Source organism: Hyperoodon ampullatus (assembly GCF_949752795.1).
Source record: "Hyperoodon ampullatus genome assembly, chromosome: 17".
Taxonomy (NCBI): Eukaryota; Metazoa; Chordata; class Mammalia; order Artiodactyla; family Ziphiidae; genus Hyperoodon; species Hyperoodon ampullatus.
The window spans coordinates 58,846,041-58,870,384 of record NC_136930.1 but is presented as its reverse complement, the minus strand read 5'-3'; the positions used below and the strand labels follow the sequence as shown (position 1 = coordinate 58,870,384).

General features: G+C 38.2%; 1 protein-coding gene across 1 annotated transcript in view; it reads right to left on the bottom strand.

Annotated features, from left to right (window-relative positions):
- COLEC10 (collectin subfamily member 10) overlaps positions 1-24,344 on the bottom strand; it is a gene marked incomplete at both ends in the record, with an annotated part of 118,770 nt that overhangs the window by 52,377 nt on the left and 42,049 nt on the right. The window contains one exon of the mRNA XM_079722388.1: positions 12,195-12,290. Coding sequence (XP_079578514.1) covers positions 12,195-12,290 — 96 coding nt within the window. The remainder of the gene's footprint in view (positions 1-12,194; positions 12,291-24,344) is intronic.

Below are 24,344 nucleotides of genomic sequence, written 5' to 3'. Positions count from 1 at the left end.
CCATAAGTAAATGAAAGCATTTTTTTGAATTTTGCAGCTCTTATCCCTCCAACTTGGAAACTGGTTTCAGCCCATAGCTCTGAAAGACACATATGTTTCTCTTAAGCACTTAGCTTTGGGAAAAGGATTGAAGTAAGGATTTATTCATTTTTAAAAAGCCAATAGCTTTCACTTTTTTCTATTTCACCCTTAATCCAAATATTTATTGACACTTTAACCTTTCTTGTTGGTGGTGAGACTCTTAGAATATTTAGATGTGTGAAAAATTAATTTGCTTTACTGAATAAGGAGCACTGTAAGAGTGAAGGAAATATCACAGCTACCTGACCAACAGAGGCAGCAAGAATATAACTCTGGTCCTGTTGTTCCCGTTCTATAAACAAGTCAGTAATCCCAGGACAGAACCACTCAGACAGGCTTCCATAGTGGCAGAGAATTGCTTGGTATCAGTGACCTGGATGTGAACTGATTTATCGGAATTTTTATCTCCAAAAAAAAAAAAAAGAATATTTTTCACGTGGGTCTTAGAATCATAGTCATTTTATTGAATTTTTCATTGTCTTAAAAAGTATTGGCTTTATTAAAGTAAAATAAATTACCAAGCCAAAGAATAGAAAACATTTTTCCTAAGAAAAAATAGCCATCCAGACATTTAATCAGACTCTAAATGCGTATATAATGTTTCTTGCAGCCTCTGGCTAATGATTTATAAGCTTCTCTTGGATAGAAAATCTCTTTACTAACTTCTGAATAAATCGTATTACTTTAAGGCTGCCATAAGATGATTTCAAGAGATAATGGTGGGTTTATATTTAAACCAAAACTTTAGAGGCCAAATGAACTTTCTTATTTTTTTTTTGACATCCAGGAATATATTAAAAAGCAAATCAGTTATTCTCTGGTTACTCTAGAAATTCTTAGAAATTATAAGTGATAAGACATTTGAGATATAATGCTTTCCTTTTATGAATCTCATTAAAAATAAAATAGTTAAGACGTATGAAGTGCTAGGGAACATTCATTTTACAAGTGGTTTACATATATGAACTAGATTCTCACAAAAAGCCGAGTAGGTAGGCACTATTCTTACCAGGATAAACAGGTATTTAGAAGTAAAGTGGCTTGCCCAAGGTTTCACGGCTAGTAATGACCATCTGGACTATGGGTACAAGCAATCAGCTTCAGGGTCGCAACTTCAGCCTGAAAGCCAGTCTGTCTCTCCTAGCAAAAGCTAATTCAACCATACCGACAAGGTATTCCTGAAAAATGGGGGAAACTGCATTTTTAGATAATTGAATTCTCGAATCATTGATGGAGACACAGTAGTGATAGAAGTTATAGAGTGGTTCTTTTCCAGATGCAATCAATGCTGAGATGACTTTTTGTTTCTTCTTCAGGGCAATTATACAGCTCCTACAATTGGTGTTAAAATTCCTTTGATTCATCAGGAATTTATGAGTACCAACTCTGTGCCATGTACCTGCCTAAGCACTGGAGGCAGTACAATGAATACAACTGAGTCTTTGAACTTGAGAATTCCTCTTTGTTAAAAAGCCAATTAAAAAAAAAAGAAACCAAACTTTAAAAATTCTATTATGCTATTCTTGTGGTTTAGTAAGTAAGGATGTTAAAAAAATCATCTCTTTCTTTGATGACTGAGCATCAAGGATTTGGAGCTACCATGTGGAACGATGACTCATTCTATAGTAGACGGGTTTATGTAAGGAGATGGATTTAATTTGTTCAAACTCTAGAATTTACCTTGAAAATCATACTTTCCTAACATCTATGAGATAAGCTTGTTTTTCTGACATTTTTTGTGTTTTACATAAAAGAGGGCAATTCAGACTTTCCACTTATTTGCATTGCTGCTGAGAGCTGTGTTTTTATTAATTGATTTTTTACTGTAATTGGCATGACACCTTTGACATTGGACTCTCAAAGTCATTTGTTTTCTCCTATTAGTTTTTAGTTTTTCTTTATACTACATAATCACATTCCTATAGAAAAAAATGTAGAAAACTGGAGAGGCTTAGTACAGAAAGAAAACAACACCTCTTGGGGTTTATGTTTAAGAGAGTAAATATATCCTTTTTTGCACATTTTTCAGAGAGGAAATTTCTCCATTCCAGCTGATGTGTGGAGTGTTGAAAAAACTGCATCTACATATTATGTATATGTTAGTTCTATAAGGAGACGAAAGTAGATATGCTACTATTAAGAGCTGGCAAGTGAAAGTCCAAATTGTATTTTGAGCTTTAGTCTCTCAACCTTTCTGCTTCCTGATCCCTGTAATTCAACTGAAGCTTTCTTGCTAGTGCACCAAATGCAAGAAAGACTCCCCTAACTTGATCTGGAAGGCTAATGGCTGGATCTGACACAGCATATGCTGTAACATACTCTTGGTTACTGAGTACACACAGAGGCTTGAGACAGCTGGCCATGGCCACGCTTCTGGCTTGGAGTAACGCCCTGAACTTCCACAGTTGAAATGAGTCCATGCTTTTCTGGCTGCCTGATCCACTACCCATGTGGCAACAGAGCCAAAGTGGTAAACCAGTTTCACCAAGGCTCGATGTACCCGAAACGTTTACCTTGTACACTAATCCATATACTCTTTTATTTGAAAGTGGCCGCTCCTTTGTGATAATGATGTACTGTCTCTTTTGAGAAAGCACCCATTAATACATGTTGGTATACACTCCAAAAAAAAAAAATTTTGGAATAGAGTCCAAAGTAGGAGAGCCAGATCACTTAGGAGAGCTAAATTAGCATTTAGGAGTTTCCTAAGGGAATGCTCTTCCCAAGACCTCATCATATTCTTAGCTGAATTCTTTTTTTTTTTTTTTTTTTTTTTTTTTGCAGTACGTGGGCCTCTCACTGTTGTGGTCTCTCCCGTTGTGGAGCACAGGCTCCGGACGGGCAGGCTCAGCGGCCATGGCTCACGGGCCCAGCCACTCCGCGGCATGTGGGATCCTCCCGGACTGGGGCACGAACCCGTGTCCCCTGCATCGGCAAGAGGACTCTCAACCACTGCGCCACCAGGGAAGCCCTTAGCTGAATTCTTGACATGCAAGTTCATGTTGGTTACTTCATACACAAGCTAAAGGTGAGGTAGAAAATTCTATGGTTCAATGTGTGGTGAAGTCATTGACTAACCCATAAGGCCATAGGAAGACAGTCAATGGCTCAGGATCAGGGTTAAATGAAAAGAAATTGATTCCTAAATAGGCAACAACAAGCTGGAATCCATTTTTTATTTGTGTGTTTAGTAAGCAGGTAAACAAAGCAAATACCACATAAAAATCATGAAAGTCTAATTTTAAAATTACAATTGTTTGAAAATCAAGGCATCTTTTTTTCATATTTGGAGAATTCCGACATCTCCAGCTTCAGTTTAGAGATTGGATGTGTTGAGTGAATAGTTTGAACTGTCTACTGTTTCTCTAAGTGGCACCATTAAAAGGAAGGGTCGGCCACTATAAAATATGGGCAAAGCAACTGTTGAAATAAGATGCAGCCAATATTTACCTGAATGATAAATTCATGTCAAGAATTCCAATTTACTATACATCTATGGACTTATGATACCCACCCTTAATCATGCTTTTTCTGAGGGAGCCCCTTATAATCTGTACAGAGCCACCCAGGAAGCAAAAGCAAGGATAAAATAAAAAGAGGTTGCTAGGATGAAGGTTGCAGATTCTAAACAAAGATGAGTGACACATGTTGGCTAGGATAAATCTACAAATAGCCTGGGGCCAGACATCAGACATTATTTGAAATGACAAACTTCACATTAAGTAAAAGAAAAAAAAAAGATCATAGATGGAGACAGACAGTGGTGCTAAAAGTTATACAAGTGCATGATTCATTTCCAGAAGAAATCAATGTTGAGATGACTTTTTTCCTCCTTCAGAACCAATAATGAGCCTCCTATAATTAGGTAAACTTTCTCTGTCCTATCAAAACAAACCGTTAAGCCGCAGAGAGGCCACTGACACATCTACCCTTCAACCAAAGCTATAGTATTTTAATTTAAGTACAATGCAAAGATGCATGAGTCAATCTACCGTAAATTTTCAGCAAATAGTGTGTGTCATTGGAAATAACTTCTGCTTTTCTGAAGACCGTAGATTTATTCTGTAGGAGTTTTAGAAACAAGCAACAATAATTTTAGCAAAAGCAATTCCCTGCGTTCACTAAACCATAACTGTCTGAAACTAGTTATTTCTAGAATTACACAGAACCAAAATAGCAAACATGTAAACAGAGAGCTATGGGTTAGAATTCATCAAATGAGGGGGGAAAAAAGTTTTGAATTTTAAGGTATAAAATATCACAGCTGTTAACTATTTATAGTTGCCCAATTTTAATGCACAATTCAAGCACTAATTAAAAACATTCTCCATAAATAGAAAACCAATTTGCTGTGTGTGCAGAGTGAATAATACAATCAACTTTCCCCAGCTATCAATTTTCTCTTCATACAGTCGGTCAAAAAGTAATTGAACTTTGGACTTCTCATTAAAACTCAGCAATGGAGTCTGGAAAAAATGAGGCTAGGTCTATTCATGCCATCAAATGAGGTTATAGCATATCTAATCCCATCGTTTCAGTTTTGTCTGTCGTCATCATGAGTTGCTGGGCTGTGGTCTGAACCAATTAGGGGTAAAAGCAGAGTTGAGCCGATTGGCCATGGCATATTTTATCCATTCCACACATACAGGCAGAGCCTTAGTTTGCCACTGAGCTAATAAAATAAAAACATGGGACATGCAAGTGACATCTGTCCCAGTCAGGACACTGGGATGGAGAGATGGGCTCTCATTGTTTCAACCTTATCTTGTTAGCTTGGTGTTAAGTTGTATTAAAGTCTAAGGCAAATTCCAGGAGGAGAAATTCTTTGTGGTTCTCATTTATCCTGCTTTCTGAAATTTCTGAGGACATTTCATTGAGAGCTTGGGACAAATTGGTGATGGTGGAGGTGAGGGTGTGGTAAGGGTAATACATTTTCCTGGGAAAGGATAAAATCATGGAAGTTAATTAACAAATCCATGGGAGTCTTAAATTGGAGCTGGAAAGAAACAGAGATAGTCTCATTCAGTCCTTTTATCTTATAGATAATAAGATCCAGAGATTTAGAGCAACCAGCCTCAAGTCACACTTTGCTGAGACATGAATTTGGGTTTCAACTCCCAGCTGAGTTTTTACAGTCGCAGCATAGTCTGACTACTCTTTCATGTACTTTCATGTTGTTTGTTAAAAACAAACAAAAATAAAAGCAGAACGAAAATTCTCATTGAAGACGTCTTGCAAAGCCACACATACGTGCTTGGGTCTTTCTGGCAACGGTTAGCTCTACTATGGCCATGGTGTGTGACCTTGCTCATTTTCAAGTACACAGCATCTCCCACCCACACCGCCTTTTTAATCCCAGGCTCTTGTAATAGGTTGTGTGTATTTCCTTATGGGAGGCCAAGTTTCAGAATGTACCTTCAGATTCTTTGCAAGTAAAATGTGTCTCTTTACCTTCAACAAGAAACTTGTGCTTTCATTAAGGTGACCATATAAATTATCTTCCAAATCACACATTTGTGAGAGCAGATGGGGTAGTGCTGATTATTACAACAGGACAACAGGTGCACACTGAACTACTCTTGGCAAACCAGGATATATGATCTCCCTAGCTTTAGTGTTTCCAATATCCACAATAGTAAAAATTCCCCTGTACGGGTATTTGTTCTATTTTGCAGGTTTTTTTAAGGTTTATTTTTGTTTTCTTATTTTGAAAGGTAGCATTATATAGCGGAAAGGTAGAAAAAAATACAAAGAAGAACATCTGGGGGTCTGAGTCCTACTTCTGTGAGACAAAAAAATCATTGTCTTTTCTTGGATTTAGTATTTGCATCTATTAAAAGATAGAGTTGGACTAGGTCACTATTAAGTTTTCTTCTAGCCCTAATGGTCTAGGATTTCTTTGCCCCCCAGATTTCCATTTAACGTGTGTGTGTGTGTATACACACATATATACATGTCTATATGCATATATAAAAATAGAAGTCAGTTATGAAAAGCATATGAAGTTTCAATAAATATTGAATAAGAAAACAACCAGACTTTGAGTCTGGAATACACTGTTAGTAATGTTATCTTTGAAAAAAAAAAAGGCAAAATTGTTTACCTATATTGAAAGTCACACCCAGACACATAATGTCACAGCAACTTGGTAGTTCAGTACAGACAGGAAATGTTTTTTCATGTGTGTTTTTGGCAAAACTCTACAGCTTAGGGTACTGGTGGGGTTTTTTTTTGTTATAACAGAGTCTTTTATGTGGCAAAGTCACATTAGACGCTGTCTGGTTGCTCCTGGTTACGAAGACTTTTCCTATTTGACTCACCTTCAATTTTTAGGCAAATTCTCTGGCTTCCTGCTATTGTTTCTGGTGTCTGCAAGTCCTTGCAATCTTTTATGTGTCTTTTGAGAGGAAAGTCTGGGTGATAAAAGTGTTACATGCCCCGTGTAACTTCAGAAGTGTTAATGATTAAAAGCATAAAAATGGTTGGATAAGAAGCAGAAACAGAATTTATCAGAAATTCTAGATCCTTATCTAGTTTAATAAATCCCCCATTTAAATTATAAGTGATAAGCCTTATCTACTTTCTGCATATACTACAGGCACAACCTGGGACAGTGTTTTGTCTTTCCATAATGCTTGTCTGAATTCTAACATTTCAAAACTTCCTTAAGTCACCTTGCTGAGCCAGGGAGACAAATACAAATATGGGTGGTTTCTCTCTTCTGCTATGACTCTTGGTTGTAAATTTGAGGTGCAAGATTGCTTCTTCATTTGATTACTACAATACGTTCCTACCCAAGCTGCAGTATAAGGAATAGTTAAAAAAAAAAAAAAAACAGCTTATTGAGCCATGAGCTTAATAATGTGCTCAGCATTTTCTACATACAACCTCAACCAATCCTCAAAATGATCCATTACATAAAATGAGGTTAAAAAGATCATTTACTCAACCAAGTTTGCACAGCTGATAAGTGGAAAAGCCAGGATTCAAACCCAAGTATATCTGAAATCCAAACCCTGTGTCCTGAGCAACTATAGTCTTATCTCAGGGTATATCATGGGGTGATAACTTCCTTCTCTACATTTGCACAAAGTCTTATGTTTTTAACACTCTTACTAGCACATCCATTTAGCTTATCGGTCCTCATAATGTTCTACAAGGGCAACAAAGAGGGTGGACATTAGGTTCATTTTATAGATGAGGATGCTCAGAGTGGATGGTCCAGCATCACAAAGCTAGTAATCTGTAGTGCCAGCAAATGAACCTGTGTCTTTGGGCCGCTGCCCTAGTGAAAAGTCCATAAAACCAGGGTTATTTCTTGAAAGACTTTTTAAAAAGTAAAATAAAACCTTAAAGAAACGAAAATTCAAAAGCATAATTAATCAATCATAAATAAGGAACAACTGCCCTATTAATCATAAAGGCTAGAGGTAACATTTAACAAAATTTGGTGTTTCCTTCTTGCCTATTTCACATCTCAACCAGTGTCTGGCCAGTCTGAATTTGTGACAACACTAATCAATGATGGTAGTTAACATAACCCAGACCTCTATGACTCCCTCTGTCTTGTCATGCACCTCCTTATATTGACAGTCTGTTTTTCCTACCAAATTCTGATGATAAGTACAGAAACCATTTCTTATAGGTCTTCCCATAGAGTGGGTGCTCACTAAAAGTTTGTTGATTAAAAGCAGAAGGTGTTATTGTTAAGACATGTAATAATAACATTTACTGAGTCTTGTTTGATATATACCAACCACTCTTGTAAGGACTTTAGCTGTATTAAAATATTTAATCCTAAAAACTATCTTATTTTACTTCAATCTCACAGGTACAGAAAATGAGGTACAATCAATTCAAACAGTTTTCCAGAGTCATAATACAGTAAGAGGCAAGGTAAAAATTTGAACCCAGTTAGTACAGTTTAGGAAAATTAAGATTTCAAACTCATTAGCACTTAGCAATTCTGTTAGGTGGTATTCTTTTAGTCTTGGATCCATTTCATAAAAATATTGAAAATGCATTCCTATAGTGTTTTTCTACTGAATTGATGTATGGAGGAAATGCCATTGAAAAAAAAAAAAAAACACCTTCAGATTCTCCTGCAAGAATTAAATGGTACTCCATCATTTGGAGACCAGACTGGAAAAAAGAAATGCTGCTTCAGCAGGTTCTGTCCTGAGGATCGGACAACAAGAGCCAGCATTAGGTGGTACGTTTTGGAGCAAGGCAAATAGGTTTGAGATCCAGCTCCATCCGTGTTTGGGGCTAAATTCCCCAGAAGTCCACTCTTAGACAAGGATGTGTGTACCCCTTTGGCATGGTGCCAAACTAAATGTGAAGCTTCACCCGGGTTATGTCCAGGCACATGAACTACAACCCCGTATGTTCAGAGGTTAGTTCTATTCTATGTGAGTTATTCTCCATTTGCTTCCGTTATTTTTTCCTGGGGGATGTCCTTTTTAGACCAGATCACAGTCTCACTTGCCTTCGGGCTTCCAGGTTTGAATTTGCCAAATCGGAGCAGCACCAGTTGGAGATCAGGAGGTGGGGAGAGAGAAAAGTGGAGGTGTTCCCTCCACACTCCCCCTGCAGGGCCATAGTTTGACAGTGGCTCTTTCTTCTATCAATGGCCACAACTCCTGCTGAATGACCCTCTTGCGTACAGTTAAAACTCTTACTCTTGTGGATCCCAAAACCCACCTCCCCCTTCTGGTCCTCCACCTCTGTTGATAGTTCTTGGTGCTTCTCCATCTATTACTGGTTCCTTTAATCCTGCCCACACCTCTCTGTAAGTGGTCCTTTCATCAAATTTTCTTTGCTCAAAGCCTTGAATATACATATTGCCACTAAGGACTTGACTAGTAAATCTCATATCTGTATGGGTATTCTCGTTATGGATTTAAACAAAGCAGAGAGCCACAGAATACCTGTCTTACTATATGTTTCCCATTGACCTTCCTCTTTCTCCCTACATGCCACTGGACTAGGAGGGATGGGCTTTTGCTCTTCTCTTTGTGATAACTACATCCCTTACATCATATCCTGAATTTCATTTCGAATGGTTTAGAATAAAGCACAATTTTCAATCTTCCACCTTGATGTGCCAATGAGATATTAAAGAATTGAGAACAACTTTTACTTTTTAAAGAATGTCTGCTTTTAAGACTATAGCCATGCTAGGCCCCCCAAAAGAAAAACAAAATAATAACTCATTTAAGAGTCAAGCCCAACTATTGATGCCATTGTTGGGTGGTTGGCATCTGCTTTCTTCTTTCTGGTGTTTTATGTCTCATGACTTGGAGTTGTTATAGCCAAACATAATTTACAGGAAGAAAGGAGTAGAATACATCCATTTAATAATTTAACATTATCTCTACTGCTTGGGCCAGAGATAGATAATTCCTTTGAGGTCCACTAACCTCACCTCTCATTTTATAGATACGAAGGTGAATAAAATAGTACCATTCTTATGAAAGGCAGAATGTCGGCCCCCAAAGATGCTCATGCTCTAATCTTTTAGAATCTATGAATACTTTAGGTTACATGGCAAAGGGGAATGAAGGTGGCAGATGGAATTTAGGTTACTAATCAGCTGAACTTAAAATAAAGACTTCATCTTGTGTGGCACATATATACAATGGAATATTACTCAGCCATAAAAAGGAACGAAACTGAGCTATTTGTAATGAGGTGGATAGACCTAGAGTCTGTCATACAGAGTGAAGTAAGTCAGAAAGAGAAAGACAAATACCGTATGCTAACACATATATATGGAATTAAAAAAAAAAAATGTCATGAAGAACCTAGGGGTAAAACGGGAATAAAGACACAGACCTACTTGAGAACGGACTTGAGGATATGGGGAGGGTGAAGGGTAAGCTGTGACAAAGCGAAAGAGAGGCATGGACATATATACACTACCAAACGTAAGGTAGATAGATAGTGGGAAGCAGCCGCAGAGCACAGGGAGATCAGCTCGGTGCTTTGTGACCGCCTGGAGGGGTGGGATAGGGAGGGTGGGAGGGAGGGAGACGCAATAGGGAAGGGATGTGGGAACAGATGTGTATGTATGACTGATTCACTTTGTTATAAAGCAGAAACTAATAAAACATAAATAAATAAATAAATAAATAAATAAATAAATAAATAAATAAATAAAAGAAGTAAAAAAAAAAAAAAAAAAGACTTCATCTTGGATTATCTGGATAGTTCAAATGTAATCACAAGGGTCATTAAAAGTAGAAGAGAGAGGAAGAAGAGAGAGGTAAAGAAATGGCAGCATGAGAGGACTTGGTCCAATGTTGCTGGATTTGAAGATGGAGGAAAGGGCCACAAGCCAAAGCTTCTAGGAGCTGGAAAAGGCAAGAAAACAAAATCTCCCTCAGAGTGTCCAAAGTTAAATAACTCCACCAACACCTTGATGTTAGTGTGGTGAGACCCATTTTGGGGCTTCTGACCTCCAGAACTGTGAGATAATAAATTTATATCATCTTAAACTATTAAATTTATGGCAATTTGTTATAGCAGCAGAAGGAAACTAATATCATTCTAAGCCAAATACCCTACATCTTTAGCTTAGAGTTTTAATTGGTAATTATTTATTTAGCATCTTCTATGGATCATGCACTATGCCAGACACTGAATATATAACAAGAAATAAGACAGCCATAGTTTCTCTCCTCTTAGGTCTTATAGACTGGAGAAAGAGTCAGAAAGTTAAATCACATGTATATGTATAACTGAATCACTTTGCTGTACACCTGACCAGCACACCATTGTAAATCAACTGTACTCCAGTATAAAATAAAAATTAAATTAAAAAAAGAAATTTAAATCAGCTTTAACATTGACATAGGGGAAGTGCTATCCAGAGAAGGGCAGTGTGCTATGGATGACCTAGCAGGGGGTGTGACCCTAGGAGGGGTCAGGAAAGCCTTCTGTAGAAGCGACTGTTTCAAGCTGAAAACTGAAGGGTGAGCCGAGGGAACTGACCCTGGGGATGTAAGTGGAATTGGGCCTTGAGGTGGGGCACAATAGATATAAACAGAAGTAAGAGCGTGTTCCAGAATAAAAAGAAGGCCTTGGTGAAGCCAAGAGAAGGTTCTGCATGACTGGCATAAAGGCTTAAGAGACAGCATGGTGAGAGAGGGGGCTGCTGACGTCAGCAGGGGCAAAGGGACAATGCTATACGTGCCACAGACTGTGAATCCCGAGCCTTCAGAAACAGAATTTGGGTGATATAATTTAATGCTATTAGTAAGACGGCTACTATTGTGTATATTTAATTTTATGTACATTGTAATTTTCTATCTAATTTTAATGTATATTGTAATTTTATATGTATCGTAATTTTATGTATAATACTTAGACGGTCATGCAAAATTGCAAAGAACTCAAAGAAAGCTAATGTGGCTGGAGATAAGCAAGAGAGGGAGAGCAGCATTTGAGGGACAGGGTCTGGTAAGGTTGGGAAACAATTCAGGCGTGTTTATTAAGTCGTGTGGACAGGTTAGCTCAAGAATAAGATATCCATGATTGATCTAAAGATTCACAAAGGTGGATCACAAGACTCACGAATGAATGAGAATGAGGGTATAACATTACCATTTCAACACCAACATCCATTCATTGAAATATGTTCTTAAAACAAGTCTAAATACCAGCTTGCATAGGAAAAGGGGGAGTGAATGTACATAAACCCCTGTGGTATTGTGTTCAGTTGTTCATTTAGTTAAAGTAGTACTAAGATTAAGTTTTCACATCTCCTGGAAAGGGAAGTTTAATGGAAGAATGTTGATTCCCATTATGCCATGCCCTTTTTCTAAAATTACAAGAAGCTTCTTAAATCCCCCATTTAAGTCCACTGCCCCATCCTTTGACTTTAAGCAGAGCACAATTTTTGATACCCTTAAGGGGAAAGAAGGTGATAGAAGAAGGGAAGCTGATATTTTATCATGTCAGTGAATTTACTGTGTATGTAATTCCGTTACATTCTCTCAGCAACCTTAGAGAAGTTGAATAATACTCACGGTTATCAAGCTAGAAATGGCAAAACTGAGATGTGAGCCCCGCTTGGTCTCATATTAAACCCCAGGTTTATTCTACGTTACCATGTTCGTTTTCATGCTCTCTATTCAGCAGCAGAAGAGAGTGAGAATCAACTTTCTTGGCGCATCTCCAAAGTCTAGGGATATGTCCGGAAGAGCCTAGAAAAAGGAAGAAGAATGTTGAACTCCTGAATAAATTCAACTTCTATTTATTGAGCTTCTGTTAAGTGCCAAGATTCATGTTGTGGATTTCATGATGAAAAAGACAGGGCCCAAACCTTCAGACAGCTAGACAACAAAATTTTGTATTTAATACAGTCACTCGAGAGAAAAAAATACAGTTCAATGTGATCATAGCTTTTATGGAATGAGTGTCAATCAGAGAAGGCTTCCAAGAATAATAATCTAGGTGTACATGGGCAAAAGAAGAGAAGTTTCTACCAAGGAAGTTCATACTGTGTACAGATGCTTGAGATGATCAATTTAGGATTCAGAAAACTTTGGGGACTGAGGATCTAATGTAGAGTGTGGTAACTATAGTAACCATGAGAGGTGATGAATTAAGTGTTAATTAATTTGTGGTAATGATGTATCAAATCATCACATTGTACACTTTAAATACATACAATTTTATTTGTCAGTTTAATCTCAATAAACCTGAAGGGAAAAAAAAAACATTTTGGAGAGAGCAGGAATGGAAACATCCCATCATCTCGAATGCCATTTATATGTCTGTAATTATCCCCATCAACTATGCTTTGTATATGAGTAAAATCCCATACACCTGGGAAGAACCAAGTTAAGTATGATTTCACCTCTAGGGCTGGTGTCTCATGAAAGCACTAGAGCCCAGCCATCCTCCAGAAGATAATTTCCCACAACCAGCAGTGAATAATTCATTAATAATGAAGAAATTGGCTTAAATAACATTATAAAATGTCAAATTCAGAAACAAGAAATTTTTTCTGGCATTTATTTATCCAACAACTAGTTATTAAGTGCTTCATCTGTGTCAGGCACTGTTCTGGGTTCTGCTAAAAGTGTGATGAATAAGTTAGATATGGTCCCTCCCCTCAGACAACTCACAAAATAAAATAATTCGATAATGGAAAAGATACACTTTACCAGAAAAAAATACAGACTTTTCTCCCAGATAGGTATAAAGGTTGTATGGGTCCTTATCTGGTTTGGAATGGGTGATTCTGGGAATCAATAATGATAGAAATCATCTTTGTGTTGGGGTGTTGTGAATTTTTTTCCCCTTCAGATCTACTCTTCACTCTTTTCAACTGCCCTATTTGCTGTGTGAAGTTGACCCATATGGACCCCACTGAAGGGCATATATTTTGGCTTCTGCTTGGCTAAGTCAATGGGAAGCCCCCGTGACACTGCAGGGATGGGAACTCTCATGATACCTTGACCTTCAATGGAAGGCTACTGCTCCTCTCAAGGTGAACTTCTCCACGTGACTCTCCTTGAGGTCCAATATCTTCTCCTTCCTCTCTCAATTATGGCTCAGAGGTGGTAACAACTTAGCTGTTATTTACCACCTGCAGATTATTGCATGATTCCATGGGTTTCCCCTCTATCCACTTGCATCATTGTAAATAGTCTCTTTGTAAATTACTCATCCTTAAATTATTTCAATTTGAGTGTGTCTTCTGTTCCCCTTTGGGACCCTGACTAACACCTTTGTTGTACCCAAGTTTCTATCCTTTATTTACTTATTCTGCTTACATCGACTGACACCACACCTTCAACCTGGTGTAGAGGACAACACTCAGATAGCGACAATAGAATACCTGCCTAAAATAAGCACTCGCACATACTCTTAGTAGGAACTTAATTTACATATATGTCAAAATTTTAAATGCACTTCTCTTCTGACCCAGAAATACCATGTAAGGAATTTATCCTGTTCATTACAGTGTTATTTATAGTAACAAGATACAGAAATCACTGGTTGTATACATTATGGTATATCCAAACAACAGGATGATGTGCAGATGTTAAAAAGAATACAATAGATCTGTATGCAGTAATATTGAAAAGTCTCCAAGATATGTTAAGTGAGAAATCAAAGTACTCGATAGTATTTTATATACCTATTTGGGTAAAATATACAATATAGTGGGTCTGCTATATGACTGGGTCTACACATAAAATTTATTTTTGTTTTTGTATTTTTTGGACATATTTAAAAAAAAGAAATTTTGAAAGGGATATGATGAGAGACTAGGGAAGGGAGATTGTTACTTCACATTCTTTTAGCTTTCTGTGTCTGTTTTACTTTTTTTAAAAAAAATAACATGTGCTTAAATTAATTTTTTTAAATAACATAAAAATAGAAATAGAGATGTAATTTCAACCCCCTGTTTTGCTTAGCTTAATAGAGGAGTTCTGAAATAATAGTCAGAGGAAATAGCTCCCTAAAACAAATTTACAAGAAACAACATCAGTACATTAAACAATATCACTTGTGAAACCTGAAATGGGAGCATTTTACTCCACTTATTTCACATGAAAATCTACTGAAACTGACTTCAAAGGCTGAACCACACGTCCTTGACAGCCACCGGGGGCCTGTTAACATAACCTCTGCCTGTTTCCTCTTATAATTTTTGCAATACAATTATAACTGAAAGTCCCCAAACCTTGTAATTGTCAACTAACTTTTGGAAAATGCAAATGGTTGACCAAGGATTTAATGGGAAGGCCCCTCCCACCCTCTCTGAACTTCGTGGTGGTCTTTGGGTACAACATGACCTAGCTGCAGCAATTCTCAAAGATGAGCCGAAGAAGAAAATAGTTGTCTTTTCAGAAAGGGTTTCTCTGTGGACATCAAAGATCGCAGAGAAGAAATCTGTATAATATTATTTCCTTTTCCCGGAAGTTATTGGCATCTATCCAAGGTTTTTCACTGAAAATTAACATCGTCCTGTATACAGACAGGTTTGATATCTGAGCTTAACTGGCTCAGCCCATTTTTGTGAAAACTATATTAATATTCTGTCCATGCTTCAGGCACTCTTTTTAATCCAGCACAGTTTCATATCTCTTCTTCCTGTTTCTGCTTTTCACAAATAATCACAACCAACCATAGATAGCGGATATTCCCGAAAGCACCAAATAATAGCTAATGCAAATACAAAGCATTCTGAGCTTCAATTTCCTTTTAGAAGAATTCAGATCGTAAGCATTGTAATTTCTGATAGAAACTTCCATGCACACAAGCATATTGTGTTAATTATTTTCCATTCTTCTTGCTTATTGACACAGCATCTGTTGTGATCGTTACTCATATGCTATAAAGAGGCTAAATAGGCAAGGTGGAAGAAAACATTTTGTAGGTGGTCTTGCTCAATGAACAGGGAATGCTATGTTATTTGTATTACTTCTGCTAACTCAAAATATTAGTCTTTGCTAGTTTTGAATGGTGTGATTACTTCTCATCTATTGAACTACAGGCAGGCACTGGACTAAGCACATTACATGTATTATTGCATTTCAACTGCATGATAAACTTTGAAATAAAGATTCGATTCCTATTTTACAGATGAGAAATGGAAGTTCGGGAATAGTATCTGGGCTCCACACAGCTAATAAATGGCAGAGCCAGTGTTTGTCTTAAATGTACAGGTCTTTTCTTCTAAACCCCAAGAGTAGGACTAACATCACAGAACTTTAAATGACCAAAGTGGCCACTATTTTATCTCTAAAGAAAGTGAATTACCCCAAAGCCCCAATAACTTCCCTGCAGCCAAAATGAACAAGCAGGTAATATCCCAATGTAAAAAACCAAAGTTAGACATTTCTGAGATTTTTACCTCCCTGATATTTTTCTGTCCCCATCTGCAGGCTGAAAAGACCCTTCTGTGGGTTTTCCTGGAAATATTCAGACTCTCCAAACCTCTACTTAGAAGAACTTCTAGTCTACCATATTTGGGCAGCAGAACTACAAGTGAAAGAGAGATGACAAAATTCAAGAGAACACATCACAAAAAGTCCCTTTCTGAATTGTTTTAAAACAAAGACAATGGTCAAGAAGACCTTTGTTTATTAGAGAACAAGATTTTCCTTTTCCAGAGAAACCGCTCTTATTCCTTTCTCTATTAAGAAATGGGCAATACTTAGGCTGAGTACAAAACCACAGCCATTAGAATCCTGGAGAGGAGCTTTAAAAAATGCATGAACTAAGCCAACAGCCACACTGACTGGACAATGGCATGCCTTCCTTTTGGTAATGAGCCTGTCCTCTCAGTAGATTGTGTGGATCAGCCACCATATGCCTTTGAGCTCAGAGTCACTATCAGAGTGAATACTCTGTTATACAGTCAAAACCACAGAATGCAAAGGTTGAAGGGGCTACAGAGCCTTCAAAAATTTCAACTTTTCCAATTTCTCCCTACCTTAGCAACCCATCCCTCAACTTATATTTTACAGACGAAGGGTGACATGATGGTTACCTTGCCAATAAATAGCTAAACTAGAACTCTAAACTAAATTTCTGAATTTCCAAACCTCTGCTCATTCCACAACATGAGAGGACTTCACTTTGAATCCTGGTTAACTTCTTAACAGTGGGTGACCAAACTCTCTAAGTTTCAAATTTCCCCACCTGTAAAATGGGAAGATTAATGGTACTTGCAGGTTAATGCTGTGCTTGATACACAGTAAGTGCCAAGTTAATATGTTATCACCATCATCATCATCATCATCATTATTAATACAGTGTTTTCCACATCAAAGTCTTATTCCCTAAGATGTCATATATATGGGCTTTAAAAATTACATTTACCCTCTGTGAATGCTCAATTGTCATTGTAAGTTGAATTAAGGTCAAGTATAGCATAATATATACCTAATACGTAATTCTTCCTCCTATTTACCCTTCTTCTGGATTAACTTCTAACATGATCAAGAGAAAGAACTCTGAATAACCAGGTTAAGTGTTTTCAGTAAGACACAGGGGAGTGGGGAGGCCCTCTGTACGGTCTGGCCCTTCATCTAATTTACCATCTCCTTCAACTACATGTCCCATGACAGTCATCAGCGTCACTATTCACCAATTGATATGCTTATGTCAGAAATACAGTGATCTTTTTCAACTACTTTTCTACTTTTTCATCCAACACTTCAAGCTAATCAGTGACTTAGTCCTGTAAGTTTTATCACTGTAATCTGTGTATAATCTACCGCTTCTCTCCATTTTCATCGTAATGACATAAATGTTGACTCTCATCATTTATCATTTTAATTATGCAAGAATCTCCGATTACTCCCCCCTCCCCATTTTCCACACTGCAGCCAGAGGTAACATCTAAAGCAAAAAACTAAGATTGTGTTTCTGTTTTGTCAATCAAAATCATTCAGGGGCCCCAACTGTCCACAGAATAAAGCCTAAATTCCTCAACAAGACATACAAGAGAAAAAGCCCTCTTCAGCCTCAATTCCCAACAATTTCCACATCAAATTGTATGTCCAGAACATGTTGAAATACTTGTAGTTTCCCAAACACACCAAGATTTCTGGCCTTAATTCTTTCTTTTAATTAAAATGCTCTTCTCATTACACTATCTTGTTTGATGATTAACTTTTATGTATCCTTCCAAACTCAGCTCAGGTTATACCTCCCTGAAAGCAGCCTCCTCCGTAACTAACAGCACCCTGTTCTCACTTCCCAGGTCTCATTACTGTGAAATTTATAGGCCTCTATTACTGTACTGCTTTGGAATTTTTTACTTGTCTCTTTCCTCCACTAATTGGAACTTTCCTGGCTAGAGGGTAAGTGTTTTCTTCTTATTGGTACCCTCATGTCTATCCTAATACCTGGCAGGGAGTGAGTACTCAATTGATTTGTTTTAATGAATGAGAACCATCTAGACTCATGATTGATAATCAGTTATTGCCAAGTGATATTTCATTTGGTTTACATATTTCAGAGACGGAATGTTGTAGGAAGCTCCATGTACCCTTGGTTGCGGAGTGGATTCTCACAACCATAAAACAGGGTGTGCACAACCACAACTCCAGAAACCTTTAATCTGGTCTGGAATATGATGTAACACTGGCACCACCCTATGTCTTTCCTTCCAAAGAATACATTGGACCTTTAAATATGGTTTCCATCTGGGATGATTAGAACCCAACATGGTGGGATGCTCTCTCACAACTTCCATCCCTCCATCCCAGAGTCATCAGTGGAATTTTGAAATCTTCACATAAAATACAGAATGAATAATTATAAATATTTTTTTCACACAATAACTCCAAACTGTAGGTGAGGGGTAGGGTAGTCATTATCTTTAATGTGAAATATGGTTAGTTCCACAGGCATGCATTCACATGTTCAGAGCTTTATGGCAACTTGTTGATGGAAAGGACTACAGTTTCTTAAAAATTTTCAAAACAACAATATGATAATAAGTACTGTTTATGTGCCAAGACTTATTCTAAGCTCATTACACGTACTGACTTATTTGATTCTGCCAACAACCACAAGGAGGTAACTACCATTATTACCTCTCTCTTAGTGATAGAAATTGAGGCTCACAGATTTGTCTTTGTTGATCTTTTTGTGGCCTCTCCCGTTGTGGAGCACAGGCTCCAGACGTGCAGGCTCAGCGGCCATGGCTCACGGGCCCAGCCGCTCTGCGGCATGTGGGATCCTCCCGGACCGGGGCACGAACCCGTGTCCCCTGCATCGGCAGGCGGACTCTCAACCACTGTGCCACCAGGGAAGCCCTTTGTTGATCTTTTAATTGCTTGTACCTAGTATGGTTAACATCCAGATAATTTTTGAATGAATGAATGAATGAATAAATACCACACTACCATTAGTTAGCCATAATGATTTTTATTCCTGTCAGCAGGAGGAAAATCATGTTTCTCTACCTGAGATGACACGACCACCTATGAATTAACTTTTGAAATGTCTTTCACTTTCTCAAAAAGAAGATTATGAAGCATTCTCATTTTAAAATAGAGATAACAGCTCCTTAAGTTTGTGTGTCATACACTTGACATTTCACTTTTTCCAAAAGTCTGTCCTTTACACTACTGTGCAATTTCAGTATGATATATGATACGTATCAAACCTTTCCTTAACCAGGTATCCAGCAATTAGTCACTTAATGTGTCAGACACTCTCCTAGATGTCAAGGAAACCAAGACGTATACGATAAAGCTCCTCTTAGGAGCTCATAACTAAATGGAGGAGACATGCAGGCAACCACGATAATACTCGTATCTGTTAACACTGAGTACATGCTTAGTGCATTTTGTACACATTTTCTCATTTAATCTTGACAGGGAACTTCCAAGGTAAGCTGAGAAAATCAAGGGTGTAATTGGTCCAAGGTCACTTAACTAATAAAGGCTGAGTTAGAATTTAAACCTAGGACTGTCCAATCTCAGGGCTCACCATAAGACATTATGAGACAACATGTTAAGGACTTTAATCCAGGCTGAATAGAGAAGGCAGGGTAACATAGAGGAGAGAGAAAGTAATTTTTCCACCGGCAGAGAAAGGAAGTCTGTGTGTATTTCTACACTCACATATATGAGTTGGAGAAAGCTTCACAGAAGAGAAGATATTTTAGCTGTGGAGAGAAGTTAAACTCACAAAACAATCGGTTAAGGTCCCAGAGCTATGCAAGAGATTGATGACTTCAAAGTAATTAGCACAATACTGTAAATCAACTATACTTCAATAAAAAAAAAAGAGTAATTAGCTGTTGCTGGAAAATTAGCTACATATAAGGGAGTGGCAATAGATGATGTGGTTGTCTATATGGTAAGAAACTTGTACTCTGCCTTATTGGAAATGGGATTTTAAGCAGGAAAATGATGGTTGGGTTTGAATTTGTATAAAAGATCATTAGCTATCTATAAAGGATTATTTGGGAAGAAGAAAGATTGGAGGCAAACACGTTAGTCTCGACAACAGCAACTAAGGATCTGACCCAGAGAAGTAGCAAGATTGGGGCTGGAGAAGAGGTCACGAGTAAGAAAGATATTTAAAACAAAGAATCAACAGAATGCATGGATTGAATGTGGGCATGCTTATGGTTTGGCAACCTATTGAATTTAGCCCTGTAGCACAAGGTTATTTCTGCAGCTGTCTTGAGTGGCTATGGAATTAAGATAATAACTGATTTTACCAGGCACTTACTATGTGCCAGATATCATTTTAAGCCATCACAACAAACCCATGTGGTAGGTACTATCATTATTCCCATTCCATAGCTATAGAAAGTGAGGCACAGAGAATTTAAATAATTTCCCCAAGGATATAGAGCTATGGTAATGCAAACTGTGAAGCTCTGCCCAGACTCCCTTTTGGATCAGGACATATGCTTCTAATGGCTGGCAGTGTTGCTACCTGAACATCCTCATCTCCTAGTTCCAGTAAGGGAAGACAGCCACATTGCCCAAAGCCATGATACCCTTCCTAGTGGCAGCCTGCAACCAATGATTAATAGATGCAGTGTTACAAAGGCCCTCCCCAGATTCACTTAACTCTGAAAGCCCATCCCAGCTTCACACAAATTTGGCTTTGATGAGAATCCACATAGCTCTACTTTTTTTGCCCAATCCTGCTTCCCTCCTTAATCCCCACAGTGTTGATCTCAAGAGCACTCCTTAATTAACATCCTACACACCTATCTTCATCACAGAGTCTGCTCTCTGAGGAATCCCTTCTGAACAGCCACCAAATGAAAGGGCTACCATTTGAACTCAGTTGTTGTAATAGCCATGGTTTTAAACACTTTTCTATATAGCGCTGCAAAGTCAAAGACCCTAGGGCAATGCCCAGGACTGCAAAAATGATTCTCAACTCATCATGACTTCAACTTTTTGTATTAGTTCATAATGCAGAACGGTCATTCAATAAAATTATACTTGAAAAGAAGATAATTGAGAAGATGCTGAACCAGGTACTGTCAAAATCAAGGGAGGAGAATGTTTCGAGAAACAGGAACTAGTCAACTACGCCAAGTACTGAAGGAAGATTAAATGGAATAAGGACTAATAAATGTCTAATGGCTCTGGCAATGGGATGGTTTGAGCAATCCAAGTGAGTTCTGTTGACGTGACATAACGTAAGCATAAATTACACTGCCGTGTTACAGGCAGAATGGGATGATGAGAGAATGAGATGATGAGAGAATGTAAAGATAAGGAGTGATTGTAAACTATGCTGTCAAGGAGCTCGGCTTTCAAAGGAGCCAGGATAGAGCCTTGGTGCTTTCTAACATTGCTCATGTGTTAAGGTTGAGTTGGGTCTATGTCTGCTGCATGAGCACAAGAAGCCTGGAGTAACACAGTTTGTAATAAATTTTAAGCAAACATCTGAGCTTCTGTGAATACTCATTTGCACCACATCTTCTCCTTTCTCAAGAATTGAAGGTTCCCAGAAGTGAATCCTCAAACCCCACACTGTGATGTGGTCAAGCCGAGTGCTTAGTCACTTTGTGCTTGGTGTCTGTACTGTCGATTTTTTGGAAGCTCAAGTTTCCCCTAACATCTTGCCCCGCCATTACACTATGAAGTACACCAGGAACTGTTTCAGGTAAGAAGTTTCTGACCTAAGGCCACAGGGGTGGGTGGCCCAGGGAAATTAACCACAGAAAGTATTTCCCACAAACCCACAGAGCACAGAACCTATGTTTGAAATGCTGGTGTTTGTTCTTGTTTATTCTCAGCAGAGTGCAGTACCAAGCATTATGTAATAGAGGCAATAGCAGCTAAAACTTTAAAAAATAATCTCTGTGGTAAATTTGAAAACAAATATTGGACTGGAATATTTCAGATTTTCCACTCAGTGGATTGAATTGCTAGATATTTCAGTATCACTTTCTTTCCATTTAGCTTTGGAAAGCAAAGATAAAATGCATGACCTAACAGTCAATTTCCACATTTTGGAAGGAATAGACACTGTAGATTTGAGCTGGAGACCGAGCTCTGAAGTATGGTTACTATGCAAATGCAAATACGTGTTACCTCAATTGTATGAATATCTTATAGAAAGTGGGATCTTTTTGTTAGTTATAATAATCCATGTAAACTCCCAGCTCACTGTAACTCACTGTAACTGGGTTGAGAGATTACATGTCAATGGTCTTGCCCAGACCTCCTGCAGCTTAAAAAAGTCTAGTGTGGGGATTCCCTGGTGGCGCAGTGGTTGAGAGTCCGCCTGCCGATGCAAGGGACCTGGGTTAGTGCCCCGGTCTGGGAAGATCCCACATGCCGTGGAGCGGCTGGACCCATGAGCCATGGCTGCTGGGCCTGTGCGTCCGGAGCCTGTGCTCTGCAACGGGAGAGGCCACAACAGTGAGAGGCCCGCGTACGGCAAAAAAAAAAAAAAAAAAGTTTTTTCCTAATTTGTTCCACTTCCACCTTTCCCAATTCTTGAAGCCTTTCTTCATAAAAAGTGGGACCAAAGGTCCCAAAGAATATTCTAGGAATGGGTAGGAAATAAATGTTAGGTAACCATCAACTTTGTCTTTTGTCAAAAGCTACTACTGTCCCCTACCCAACCAGAGGCATGGAAACACAAAGTTTAAAACACTTTCTTGAAATGGAAACCTGAAAAAGTAACAGTTTTTTCTCACAACAAAATAAATTTAAAATCTAAACTGTGCTGTATACTTTTCACCTCCCAGCCCTTATCATATTAGCATGTTTCTGACAAACAAGACCTCCCAGAAGGAATATGTGTCTGTGTGAGGTTTTGACCTGCAGTGTCTAGCTCTGGACAAAAGCAGCTGGAGTACAGGACTGTCACAGCCTCTCTTAAAACAAAAACAGCAACAAAAATACTGCTTCTGCCTCTTACAAAGCTATTTCTCTGATTTCAAATGAGGGTTTGTAATTGCAGCTTTCACAGATTGTCTTTACATCAATAAATTGATTGAAAGATAAATACAGAATGGGATGCTTCTTTTTCTGAAAGATGTAATGATTGAGATATACATTTTAACAGAAACAATATCATTGTTCTTTTTCACTAAATGTTATCCATTCTTTCAACATCACTAAAATTTAAAACCAAAATATTTTCCAATTTTCATAGAAATCACAAAGGGAGAACTAAGCTGAATACTTAACGTGTTTAGAAACTGGGGGTTTTAAACCATTCTCTGGAACATATATAATCTCAGTTTTAGTTCTGTTCATTAAATTCTATTGCACCATTTCTCCTTCCACAACTCACTCACTTTTATCCCACATTTAAAAAGTACTCTCTACCAAGCTCTCTGCTTCTTTCTGAAGTTTCCTTTAAAAATACCAGCCTCAAAAATATCTGGTCAGGAATATCATCCATTTATTCATTCTACAAATGGGATACATACATGAAACAAATAAATATAAATCCTTGCATTCTTGGAATTTATATTGGGGGAAATGGATGGAAGACAGGCAATAAATAATAAATAAGTAAAATATATGGCATACTACATGGTGACGAGTGCTACAGAAAAAACACAGCGGAGTCAGCAATATTGGGAAGAAGGAAGTGGTTTGTGGTTTTAAATAGGGTAGTTGGGTGAGCTTTATTCAGACAGCAATATTTAGGGGAAGGTTTGAAGCAGGTGCATGTACAACCAGGTGGGTGTCTGAGGGACAAGCACGGATGATGGTAGCTGCCTCTAGTGGATCAGGTGGCCAATGCAAAGGTCCTCAAGCAGGAGGTGGCTGTTGAATAGGAGGAAGATCAAGGAATCCAGAGTGAGCAAGGGAAGACTAATAGGGACAATGACAGAAAGACGGAAGTGGGGTAAGGAGGGTCTCCTGGCATTTTCAGGATTTTGACATTTACTCAGTGAGATGTAAGTCACTGGAGGATTTTCTAACAGAAGAATGTCACGACCCTTCTTACATTTTAGAAAGATTACTCTGACTGCTGAGTTGAGAATAGTCTGGGGAGGAATGGTTAGAAGTCTACTGCAACGATCCAGGCAATAGGTGATTGTAGTTCATACAAGGGTGGAAGAAGAGGAGGTGGTAAGAAGTTCTCACTTTGTCACTTTCTAGATCTTTTTTTTTTTTTAATAAATCTATTTATTTATTTTTGGCTGCGATGGGTCTTCGTTGCTGCACGGGCTTTCTCTAGTTGTGGCGAGCAGGGGCTACTCTTCGTTGCGGTGCGCGGGCTTCTCAGTGCGGTGGCTTCTCTTGTTGCAGAGCATGGGCTCTACTTGCGCAGGC